The 13,198-nt window shown below is 35.3% G+C and overlaps 1 protein-coding gene across 1 annotated transcript in view; it reads left to right on the forward strand.

The window, feature by feature from the left end:
- Positions 1-13,198, forward strand: part of TTC21B (tetratricopeptide repeat domain 21B) — a 94,183-nt gene that overhangs the window by 17,904 nt on the left and 63,081 nt on the right. Inside the window, exons 6-12 of the mRNA XM_068968770.1 lie at positions 282-439; positions 5,625-5,709; positions 6,779-6,877; positions 8,264-8,456; positions 8,861-8,958; positions 9,243-9,443; positions 12,920-13,049. Of these exons, the coding sequence (XP_068824871.1) occupies positions 282-439; positions 5,625-5,709; positions 6,779-6,877; positions 8,264-8,456; positions 8,861-8,958; positions 9,243-9,443; positions 12,920-13,049 (964 nt within the window). The remainder of the gene's footprint in view (positions 1-281; positions 440-5,624; positions 5,710-6,778; positions 6,878-8,263; positions 8,457-8,860; positions 8,959-9,242; positions 9,444-12,919; positions 13,050-13,198) is intronic.

The following is a 13,198-nucleotide window of genomic DNA, read 5'->3' on the forward strand; positions in this document are numbered from 1 at the left end:
ACTTAAAAATTTTTATCCTGTAATTATATTTCTGTTATTTAAAGTGAATTTTAAAACAAAATCATGTATTGTATAAAATATTTTGATTCTGTGTGATGTTTCAAAATTTTGTTTGATTAAAACTTTTCTGATTATTAAAGTGATGACTGTTCCTTATAGAAAGGTCAGAAAGCAAAAATACAGAAAATGTGAAGTACTAGAATTCTACCTCACCTGCTGTGAGAACCTAAGTGTATACGATCACAGTTTTGATGCCACTTTTCACTTTTTTCTCCCATTAGGCACAATGCCTTGAGATGCGCCAGAATTATTCAGGTGCTCTGGAGACTGTGAACCAGATAATCATGAATTTTCCAGGTTTCCTTCCTGCTTTTGTAAAGAAAATGAAACTACAGCTAGCCTTGCAGGACTGGGACCAGACGGTTGAGACAGCACAGAGGTTAAGTAAAACAAGATCTCACAAATCTCTTTGGGTCTGGTTTTAATTTTGAGAAAAAAGAAAATCTATGTGTATGTTTTTCCTATAAGATATTTTCGATTTGATTTTTTTCAAATAATATAGAATTGAAGAAAACCTTGACATTGCATTGTTTTTTAAGGACTGAATTTATTGATTTACATAAATATATATTAACACCTGAGTAGCTATTCTGAGATACTCTTAAGTTTCAGAAAAATAATTGCTGACCTCATGAAGCTTATATTCAAATGAGAAGAACCATGTAATAAGTAAACAAATAAATTTTGTAGGGTGCTAGAAAGTTTTACTCTTGCCTGGAAAATCCCATGGATAGAGGAACCTGGGTGGTTGCAGTCCATGGGGTCACACAGAGTCGGACACGACCGAAGTGACTTAGCAGTAGCAGAAAGTTATAAGCTCAGTGGAAAAAAAGTAAAGCTGGAAAGTGAAATAGAGAGTTGGGGGAAGGGCTTCTATTTTATCAGCTGATCAGGGAAGGCCTCTGAGAAGATGGCATTTGACAGAGGGAGCAAGCATGCAGACATTCCAGAGAGGGTTGCAGACAGAGGCAAACGCAGGTGCAGAGTCCTTGAGGCGAGTCCCTGTCACATGGTTAAGGGTGGGAAGGAGCAAGATGGCTAGGCAGTAACCTCAGAACAGAGGGTGGGAGGAAGAAGGGGTGCCAGGTTGGGAAGGGCCTTGTTCATCATTGTAAAGATTTTAGTTTTTCTTCTGAAGTCTGAGGGCCTTGGATGATTCTCTCTCTCTTCTTCCCTCTCTGCTTTTCCTTCTTTCTCTCCAGCATTCTCTTCTTTTTCTTCTTACTGTTAAGTTAATGAAACTAGGATTTTTATCCAGCAGGTATTCCATGATAGGGATTGTATTGATTGTGTGCCATATTAGCGTATAACTTGTTGCTTAAACTCAGTTTTTCCAATAAATTGTTGATGGATCCAGAGGCTTGGTTAGATTCACATTCAATACTTGTTTTTGTCTGACAGTTAATTCATAAGTATTGATGTGTTCTTCCATCAAACAGACATAATCTCTGCTTGTCTCTTTTTTGTGTGATATTAATAGCAATTCATGCTTAATATTTGGGAACTTGGTTTAGGATTATCATAAGATTAATCTTTCCTTCTGCATTTCTTAGTTAGAATACTCCTATAAAGAAAAACTTCTGCTGGTTCGTTATCTAATGTTACAGTTCATATAGGAAAAGTTGGATAAATGCTTGAGTCTGTGACCTTATTCCCAGGTTTCAGAAACAAGTAAAAAAAGGCCCTGTGCAGACCTAGCATTCTCCAGTAGGATTTGAGTTTGTTTGTTTATGTGATATGGATTAAACTTGAGTGTTTCTAACCATTTTGGTTATTATAGTTGCTCAGATTGACTTATCTTTGGTCATTAGTAGCTTCAAGTCCTTATGACATGATCCTAGAAGTCTTTTGTAGTGTCTGTACTGTTGCATATGGCAAGATATACCAGGGTTATTTTGCATATTTACGGACCCATTATAGGTATCGGCCATTGTACAGGGCAATCTAACTCCTTTTACTGAGAAGTGATATTTGGAGGCCACAGTTTGTGCATAAATAAGTTTCTGATGTTTATACTTCTCAGATTTTTTTCCTAGGCACTGTCTGTGGGCTGGGTGTTGGAAGTATCTACATAATAATGTGCAAAAGATATATATATGTATCGTGGGGGCATTTAAAAGTGATAAACAGACTTGTTATATAGTTTTTAAACTTGATTTTTCTTTAACTTAGTATTTCATTAGCCATGAATGGTGTCTATAAGGTGATCATAAATATAGTTTATTTTATCTTTCCCTGTTGGTAGGCATTTAGGCTATTTTGAATTTTTTGCTATTCTAATTATTGTAGTGAACACACCCATCCACTCAGCCCCACACACAGACACACACACGTCTTTATACACATGGAGAAGTATTTCTGGAGGATGGTTTCGCAAATGACAAATTACTGATTTAAAGAGAATGTTATTTTTTAGGGTAAGCTAAGCTCCTGTGAAAAGTAGATACAAACATATGTTTATTTTTGTCATCTGTAACTGTTTTGAGTGGGTGTAAGACTTGATCAGTCAGCCTTTCTCCACATTGTCTTTAAGGAACCTAAGTTCTTTTTGTCTTGCAGCTCTGCCTTTACCTAAAACCTCACGATGTTGGTATCTAGCTGGCAAGAGAAGAAAGAGTGTGGAGGAGTCATTCTGCTTTTCTTAAAAGTCCAGGCCCAGACATGGCCCATACTGCTTGCTCTCACATTGGCCACAGCTACCTGCAGAGGTGGCTGGAAGATTGGGTAGCCCAGAGCCCAAGCAGATAAGGGGAGAGTGATTTTGAGGAGAGAGTGCGCTCCCTGCCTCAAATGTACACATTTAACATTGGATAAATACTCCTGAGTTGTGAGAAACTATACTAACTTATACTCTCATCATTTGTCTATTGAATGTCCCCTCCCCTGTCCTCACGAATTTTGGCTATTGTCAATGTGAGGTTTTTTGTTTTGTTTTTTAAAAAAACAATCTGGTAGGATAAGAATGGTACCTTATTTTCATTTTCGCTTCCTTGTTTGTGTTGAAATTGAGCATTTTTTTTAATGCTAAAAACTATTTTTCCCCCCTGTGTATTCACTAGTCCTTTTTTTCTTATTAACTAAATCTGTTCGTTCCTATATTTCTAATGGATTTTGACATCTTTTAAGAAGTTCTCCATCATGTTTCTTTCTGATGGTTTTCTTGGCCTCTTGCAGTTGACTATCAGAATAGCTTGTTTAAAAAAAAAAAATACAAAAACCTTATAAGATGTTGGGTTGAATTGCATGAAACCTATAGATTATTTGGGGAGAATTTCTTTAATCCCAAATAAGTAGTATCTTTAGGCAGCTACTGATGTGCAGCAAGCAGCCACACTTCTCAAGGCATGTGATATGTGCTCACTTCTCACTTTGGTGTGGATCATCTAGGGTCACTGACCCAGTCCAGATGTGTCTGGGGCTCCGCTTCAAGTTTCATGTCCAGCTGAGAGGGCATGAAACCTCATTGCAGTTTGGACTCAGGTCAGCTCTAAGGGTGTTCTCTGGGCTCCAGCCAAATAGCACCAGCTTCTTAGAGGAAGCCCTTCTCCTGGTGATGGCAGAGATGCAGAGGACAAGCAGAAATCTGCAATGCCTCTGAAACAGGGGTGGCGCACTGCCATTCCTGTCCACATCCTATTGGCCAAGAAAAAGCTCCAAGTTGTAGTCCGAAGCAGTGAAGTACAAGCCAGCATTTATAGGAGGAACTGTTCAGTTACATGGCAGAAAGCATGTATCAGGGAGAGTGAAAAGCTGCAGCTAATAACGTAGCATGCCATGTATGATAAGAAACCTAATGTGTTACCCCATTTGTTCAGTTCCATCAGTTCTTCAATGCTCAGCCTTCTTTATGGTCCAACTCTCACATTCGTATATGACTACTGGAAAAACCATAGCTTTGACTATATGGACTTTTGTCAGCAAAGTAATGTCTCTCCTTTTAAATATGCTACTAGGTATGTCATAGCTTTTCTTCCAAGGAGCAAGTGTCTTTTAATTTCATGGCTGCAGTCACCATGTGCAGTGATTTTGGAGCCTAAGAAAACAAAGTCTCACTGCTTCCATTGTTTCCTCATCTATTTGCTATGAAGTGATGGGACCAGATGCCATGATCTTAGTTATGTGAATGTTGAGTTTTAAGCCAGCTTTTTCACTCTCCTCTTTCACCTTCATCAAGAGGCTCTTGAGTTCTTTGCTTTCTGCCATAAGGGTGGTATCATCTGCATATCTGAGGTTATTGATATTTCTCTTGGCAATCTTGATTCCAGCTTGTGCTTCATCCAGTCTGGCATTTTGCATGATGTATTCTGCATATAAGTTAAATAAGCAGAGTGACAATATACATCCTTGACATACTCCTTTCCTAATTTAGAACCAGTCTGTTGTTCCACGTCCGGTTCTAACTTTTGCTTCCTGACCTGCATACAGGATTTTCAGGAGCATGTAAGGTGGTCTGGTATTCCCATCTCTTTGAAGAGTTTTCCACAGTTTGTTGTGATCTACACAGTTAAAGGTTTTAGCATAGTCAATGAAGCAGAAGCAGATGTTCCTCTAGAACTCTCTTGCTTTTTCTGTGATCCAACGGATGTTGGCAATTTGATCTCTGGTACCTCTGCCTTTTCTAAATCCAGCTTGAACATCTGGAAGTTATTAGTTCACATATCATTGAAGCCTAGCTTGTAGAATTTTGAGCATTACCTTGCTAGCATGTGAAATGAGGGCAATTGTGTGGTAGTTTGGACCTTCTTTGGCATTGCCCTTCTTTGGGATTGGAATGAAAACTTGGAATTGGAATGAAAACTTTTCCGGTGCTGTAGGCACTGCTGAGTTTTCCAGATTTGGTGGCATGTTGAGTACAGCACTTTCACAGCATAATTTTTTAGGATTTGAAATAGCTCATCTGGAATTCCATTACCTCCACTAGCTTTGTTTGTAGCAATGCTTCCTAAGGCCCACTTGACTTCACACTTCAAGATGTATGGCTCTAGGTGAGTGATCAAACCATTGTGGTTATCAGGGTCATTAAGATGTTTTTTGTATAGCTCTTCTGTGTGTTCTTGCCACCTCTTCTACTATCTTTTGCTTCTGTTAGGTCCATACCGTTTCTGTCCTTTATCGTGCCCATCTTTGCATGAAATATTCCCTTGGTATCTCTCATTTTCTTAAAGAGATCTCTAGTCTTTGCCATTCTATTGTTTTCCTCTATTTCTTTGCATTGTTCATTTAGGAAGGCTTTCTTCTCTCTCCTTGCCATTCTTTGGAACTCTGCATTCAAATGGGTATATCTTTCCTTTTTCTCTTTTACCTTTTATTTCTCTTCTTTCCTCAGCTGTTTTTAAGGCCTCCTCAGACAACCATTTTGCCTTCATAAACATATTAAGATAAAGATCCAGAGATTCTTTTGGTTTTAAATAATGAGATTGATAATTTTTATAAAGGAGATGTTATTTTACTAGTGAAAATTACTTACTTAAACCATGGAGTAATCAGACCAGCAAACCAACTTTGCAAGTTGTCAAATAATAATACATAATTTATTTCAACATTAACTGAAATTTTTTTTGCAGGTTGATGCTGCAAGATAATCAAAATTTGGAAGCACTGAGAATGCTGGCCCTTTACTATTTGTGTAGGGAGGGGGATATAGAGAAGGTAAAGTTGTATTGTACTATATAACTTTCCTGTATTAAATATATATTTAGTTACACACACATGCACATACTAAAGAGCCTTGAATTGCTTTTAGAATGTATATCATGGCAGTTTTTAGTAGAGTCCTAGGAATATACCTTAACAAAGGTGGGTATCTTAAATCACCTAGTAAAGCAAAAGTATCATATAGTTAAAATTACCCTTGAAAGCTTTAAAAATTATTAATTGCATCAGATGCTGTTTCTATGTAAAAGTCATGTGTCATATGATATATGATTAATGTAACAAGAGGTACTGGTTATGGAAGAGAACATACAAAACATAATTCATTTTATTGAGTTTGCATAAGTTAAATGGGTTAGGATGAAATCCCATTGAACCTTATAAAGCACACGTTTCTCTGGTAATGAACACATTGACTGTATATTTTGGTTTATGGGATGCGAGAATCCACTCTGAAGTCAATAATATTATAACAGATAATAGATTTAGACTCTTATTTAGGGTTAAATGGGTTAATGTGATAGTACCTAGTAAGTACTTCAGTAAATACTAGAAGAATCTTAGTAGGAGCAATTCTAGAGTAAATTTTCCAGGCATTGAAATTATTTTTCAAGTATCTGATTTTTTTGTTCTTGAAAATATTTTAAATATAAACTAGGCAACGTAGGTAATCCAAGGACTGATCTCATAATATTAATGTTTGTAAATAAATTATCATTCATATCTCATATGTGTCATAAATTATTGGAGAGGGAGCTTGGCATGTATGGTTAACTGGATATTATAGATGTCTTCGAATATTTGGAAATCACCCAAAGGTTTCTATTCAGTAACAACTATTAAAGAAGCACATTTTATAATGCAATTTTTTCTTATAGTCATTGCACTTTTTATGGAAGGATCCTTTACCCTCTTGCACCGTATGATTTCACTGGAAGAAGGGGAATTAATAAAAGCAAAGATTTTTTGTAACTTATAAATACTGATTTACTAATGTACATGTCCTGTATTATGCTATTTTTATTCTTAGTGTATTTTAAAATTATACTGAATACTTTTGTTTTAGGCTGCCACCCAACTGGAAAACTTAGGAAATGCATTGGATGCCGTGGAACCACAGAATGCTCAACTTTTTTATACGATCACAATAGCCTTCAGCAGAATTGTAAGAGTACAGCAAAGCTCTGTTATTTGTAACTGGAAATATAAAATTACTCACAAATGTTGAGGCACCAAAAAGCATATGACCTAGAGTGAAAATACTTGAAAATTCATAGATGTGCCTATGAATATGTGATACATTCTTAAGGGAGGTAATTCAGAGGAGATACAGTTTCCAGCTGTAAAAAGCCATCCTGGAGGGTTCATGGAGGAAGTGGCACTTGTGAATCTTTAAGAATAGGGAAGTGTCTTCCAGAGGAAGGAAGTGGAAAGTAATTTATTTTAACTAGAGCATAGGGTTTATGACTAAGGTTGTTCTTTGCTTTATGTTTTTAAAACTGTTTTTTAAACATTTTAAAGTAAGTAATAGAATATTTGGGTTGAGGAAATGGTTTCTGTCTTACTTTTTGTAATAGTAAAGAAATGATTTTTATGACAAGTACCCATAAAAAGGTAATTGGAAATGGGATAGATAAATGTAGTAGAATCTTAAAACCAATACAAGAGATGAGAGGATTGAAACTGCTAGAAAAAAAATAAGGAAAAGGGCATACTAAATAATTATTAAAATAAAGTTGAAAAAAATAATTAAGTTTATTAGTTGTTAAATGACATGAATAAACCGAATTCTCTTAATTAAAAATGAAGGTTGTCAGATCATGTGAAATTTAGGGGCACTGCTCCCTATTACAGAAATCTGAGTTAGTGGGAGTATTAACATTTTTTTATTTACCTACTGCAGACACATAATTGTTACTAGTTTACAGCAAATCAAACAATTTAGTAAGTAACAACTCTTCAAAGTAATGATGTTCAAAAAGTATATACTTAATTCTGACAACATTGCCATTTCTTGAAATATTTTTGAAGGCTTTTTTTCCAAGAAGATTATAAGGTGTGGTTCTCACTAGTGGCACACTTGTCTTTAGGGGTAAATCAGATTCTTACCCTAGTTTTCAATGCAATAAAAGTTCAATAAAATATATAATCTGTCTATATTATGCTATATTTACAGACACATGTATGTAAATATATATAAAACCTTAAATAATGATTTTCTTCTCTAATTATAAGACAGTCATGAGACAGTGTAAAAAGCGAGTTATAAGAAATATGCTTGTGGAGTACCATAGAAGCAATACATTTTTCCAGAGAGCTGTTTTTTAAAAGCACTGCTCATTAGGAAGTTTAAGTTCTGATAGGATATAAACTCTTGATGCACTGTCTAGATAGTAAATACAGTAGATTTATTATTCTTCAGTTATGAAATAATTTTTTCCTATATTTTTCATCTGTGAAATATAAATTATTCATATGTACATTTAGAGAAAACAAATTCTTCCATTTTAGTAGACTTGTTTTAGTTTAACTTAATTTTTTTTCTTTTTAGTGTGGACGTAGTCAACTCATTCTTCAGAAAACCCAAACATTACTAGAAAGAGCTTTTAGTTTAAATCCTCAGCAGTCAGAATTTGCTACAGAGCTTGGATACCAAATGATTTTACACGGGAAAGTTAAAGAGGCCTTGAAGTGGTACAAGACCGCCATGACACTAGATGAAACCAGTGTCTCTGCTCTCATTGGTATGACAGCTGTATCTATGAGTGTTCCTCATACAGATGCAAATAATGATTGCTTTTAATACCTGCCTTTAAAGAAGAAAAGACATATTTTGTAGTTTTCTAAAATTAAATAGTTCTTTACTACCTACAGCAGAAAAAAATCATGTACCTTTAAAAATAGAATTTTTGTTTCTTAAAAACTATCTGCAGGTAATACATTTTTATGAGTTAATTCCCATAAATTAAGAATTCCTTAGTAACTGATTTTATGTGGGTACAAAGCTACCCATTTCCTTTCATTCTTTTTTTTTAGTCTAAAACTTTGTATTATGGCAAAAAAACCCACCTTGTTTAATATTGTTTGTATTAACTTGAGATGTAATGCCTGAAATGATGGGGATTTTTCCCATTTTCATCTGTTTTAGGGTTTATCCAGTGTCAGTTAATAGAAGGGCAACTACAGGATGCAGATCAGCATCTAGAATTCCTTCGTGAAGTTCAGCAATCTATTGGAAAATCAGCGGTATAGTATTTTATTTTATCAGGGTAGAGTCTAACTACTTATACAATATGAAATTTTAAATGTTTAAAAATTTAACAATGGGATTAGAGGACTAATGCACTAATTTTAACATGTAGTTACATTTATTAATTTTCCACATGATTTAAAAAGTCCAAGTAAACTAATATTTAAGTTTGAACAAATAGTGCCTATAAATATCTCTTCAATATACATTTGAAATCTAAGTAGAAATAAATGGCTTTATAACTGTATGGAGTAATTTATGAAAACTACTTATTTTCCAGGAATTAACCTATTTACATGCAGTTCTCGCTATGAGGAAAAATAAACGACAAGAAGAGGTTATTAATTTGCTAAATGATGTCCTGGACACTCATTTTTCACAGTTGGAGGATTTACCTCTTGGCATACGGTATTTTGAGAAGTTAAATCCTGATTTCTTGATAGAAATTATTACAGAATATCTGAATTTCTGTCCAATGCAGGTGTGTATTTCTGGGACTTATTTTCAAAAATGCATTTATATGATGTTTTATAAAAGGTACTAATAAATTATGTTCTACAGATTAGACTGTAAAATGAAAGTATTTGTATCTATATTAGTTGAAATAGTTTTTACTGAAAATATTTACAGTAATGATTACTATCATCTAATAAATGTTTTGGTTTACAAATATTCATTTGTAATTCATAAAATCTTAAAATCTTGAATTTAAACTATTAGAAGTCATTTAATTTAGTTGCCTACCTTGTATTAGAATCTGCTTCGTAATATCCTCATTAAGTGTCCATCCCATCTTTGGATGCACTCAAAGATACAGTTCTTATATGTAACTGTGATTATTAGACTGTATTTCCTATGTTAAATCAGATTGTGCTTTATGTTAAAAAAACTCAGCTATTTACTGGTCCTCCTTTTGCTCTCTGCGGTGACATGGAGCAAGTCCAGTTACTTAGTGAATTCCTCATTCATAGAACAGACCTGCAGATGTTGGAAATTAATTTTCATGTTTCTGAACAATTCCAGGTTTCCAACCATTTCTTTTTGTATGACATAGTTTGAGATCCCTGATTGTGAGTCTGAAGATACTCTTGATTTTATCAGTGGCTGATTAACCTCACTATTCCAAATATGGATTTGGCCTGCAAAACTTAGATCAGATTCTTTGCTTCCTAATCCTGGATGTCCATCAGTTTCTTTTTTGTGAATCACATTACATTATCGACCCCTGTTGATTTAACAGTTAACCAGAGTCCTTAGATCTGTTAATCACTATAACTTTGGACCTAAGTGTAGGATTCTACATTTGTCCCTATGAAATTTTATCTCCTCACACCTATCCCATAATTCCAGATGATTGTATCCTTTGGGGTCCTAACTGTCATCTGTTTTATATGGATCTTTGTTGTCAAACATCTGCCTATGTGGTTCCAAGTAGAACTGAGAATGGAACCCTCTGTTGTATTACCACAGAGTTCATTCCAAGTTGACATGTATCCATTAGCGCTCTTTTATTACAGGCAGTAAGCAGATGACTTAACTTTGTTACTTATACTCAACTCACAATTCAACATAGAGATAATCATGGCATGCACTATCAAATACTTCATTCCTGAAAGCTTAGTTTTTAGTATTCTCCCTGATTTTTCCCTGAAGTTACAGCTTCTCTAACTGTGTTAACAAGGAGATGAGAATAATGACCTTTCTTTCCTTAGGGAGTTCACACTGCCTTTTATTGATCATCATATCCTTTTCTGGACTTTCATGACCAATTTTTTTCAACTAACCACTCTGGAATTGCGCTTGGGATTGATCTCAGTTTCTCCAGTCATGATCTGCTTTCAGTTGCTCATGAGTTGGAAAGCATTTTTCAGTACTTATGCAGTATTTAGAATTCATCCAACAAATGCTTGTAGAGTTCCAGTGGACTGTTCAGAGTTGGGGAAATAGTTGTGTAAAAGCAAACAATATTCCTTGCCTTCTTAACACATGAATACTAGCAGGAGGAAGCGTAATACGATCAATCAATCACGTAGTATATTAGGAGATTACAGGAGAAAATAACAAAACAGAGTGAAAGGGGGTAGTAATTTTAGGTAAGGTGGTCTAGGGAGGCCTCATGATGGTAAAATTTGAACAAAAACTTCAAGGTCACGTGGGAATATAGTATAGAGTGTTTCAGGCAAAGGAGCCATTGTGCAGTGGCCCAAAGGGACAAAGGAGAGGGGGGTGGCTGGGACCGAGTGAGGAGGCAGGGAGTGGCCACCGTAAGGTCTCAGCCTAGGAAGCTGAACTGGTGGTGATTTCTCTGACTTCAGTTCTGAGAACAGTCGGGAGCCACCAGCGGGTTTCCCACATGATCCAGTTCAGCATTTTAAAAGGCTCCTTCTGGCAGCTGGACTGAGAGTAAACTGTAAAAGGAGCAAGCAATAATCTGTTAAGTTGTAGTTGGGTCCCTAGTGCACAGACATTCTATTTTTCCATAATGTGACCTTCATCAGCATGATAGAATCTAATTAGCACTTAAAATGCTGTTTTCCTGTGGAAATATCAGAAAGGCAGACTTGTCTCTCCAGCTCTGTTTCTATTACTTTGGCCCTTTTCATATACATACTTTAAAAAAAAAAAAGCAGATATTATCTTAGAGATTGTCTTTATAAGCCCTGGATTTTTTACTATGATTCGTTCTGAAATTAGAGGAAAAATGATGGTTGTTTTCAATGAGTAATTTTTAGCAAGGGGCAGATGACATCAGAACCTCACCCTATTACCTGTGCTTTCATTATTTTCAATTGCACTGAAAAAGTAAATATATTTTAAGAATATACGCTATATCCATTACCATGTAAAGTTTTAAAAGTCTCATCTTTGAGACACATAAGGACCCTTAACCCTATAAAAGACACAAAACTAAATATGAAACTACTGTAGGACTGATAAGACAAAGAATGCTAAAAAAAAAAATTTATTACCTAGATAAATGCTTTAGAAATTTCAAGAAGTTGAAGTATTCTAGGCACCAATAGTTCTGTTCTGAAAATTCTTTGGAGCACACATTTTTTTGGTGCCTCAACATCGAAGATACCATCCTTTTCTTGTTAGTAACAGTGGCTCCTTGTAGGGTCAGTTGTCAGTAAGAGGCTGTGCTTCAGTTAAGAATCTGTGACTGTGGAGTGTAAGGTTACGGGGACGGGAGGATCGTCCTTCAGATAAAGGAGGGAGCATTAGTAAGGTAAAGCAGGAGAGTGAACATGGGATATTTAAAATCTAATATCACATTTCTAAGTTGTGAGTGGATGACTGCTGGATAAAGATTGAGTAGATAGCCATTAAAAGAATAAACAAGTGGTCTAATACTACTTTAGTTATTAAATTCATTATTAATAAAAAGAGAAAAAAATTGAGGGCCTCCAACATGTCAGACAGAAAAGTGGGGAATATGGGACCTTTGGTGTACTGTACATGCGTGTGTTCTGCCATTGGACTTTCACTAGGATGACAGAATCTGAATTCTCTAAAAACTGACTTTGCAGTGTTCTCAAGGGTGGTGCAGGTTATTGAACTGAGTAAAATCCCAAGACAGGTTTAGAATTAGAACTCACATTCCCTTGACTCTCAGTTCCAGCAAGAAACTCTGCCTCTCTATTCCTTTGAACGGGTGTGTTACCTTGATAAAGCTTTTGAACATAAATGCTCCTTTCATATGTTATCAAATTAGTAACTGTATAGTAATTTCACAATTATTTTGCTGAGCAAAAGCCATCATGTATATAGTCTGTTCATAGATCCCAGGGAGATAAACCAGTATTAATCTAGTCATAGTGAGATACTGGGCAATGAATAGAATAAGAGAAGTTTTAGAAAAGCATGTGGGTTTTGCTGTTCACATTACAATTAATAATGTGTTTCTTTTTAGCCTAATACTGTTAAAAAAATGACTTACTGATTTGTTTTGTTTAGCCTGCAAGTCCTGGGCAGCCTCTTTCTCCCCTTCTCAGACGTTGTACCTCCATCCTGGAGACTATAGTCAGAACTGTTCCTGGTCTTCTGCAGGCTGTCTTTCTAATAGCAAAAGTGAAGTATTTGTCAGGTAAGGTGTACATTAAAAGTTTAAGATAACCTTTATATTCTGGTGTTGATAAGAATAAGTATGAGCAAAATAAGCACTCCTCATATATGAAGAATAGTCACACAAAATACACATTTTATATATGCACAGTTAATTAATTTTTATACAGA

The sequence above is a fragment of the Capricornis sumatraensis genome, chromosome 3, assembly GCF_032405125.1.
Source record: "Capricornis sumatraensis isolate serow.1 chromosome 3, serow.2, whole genome shotgun sequence".
Taxonomy (NCBI): domain Eukaryota; kingdom Metazoa; phylum Chordata; class Mammalia; order Artiodactyla; family Bovidae; genus Capricornis; species Capricornis sumatraensis.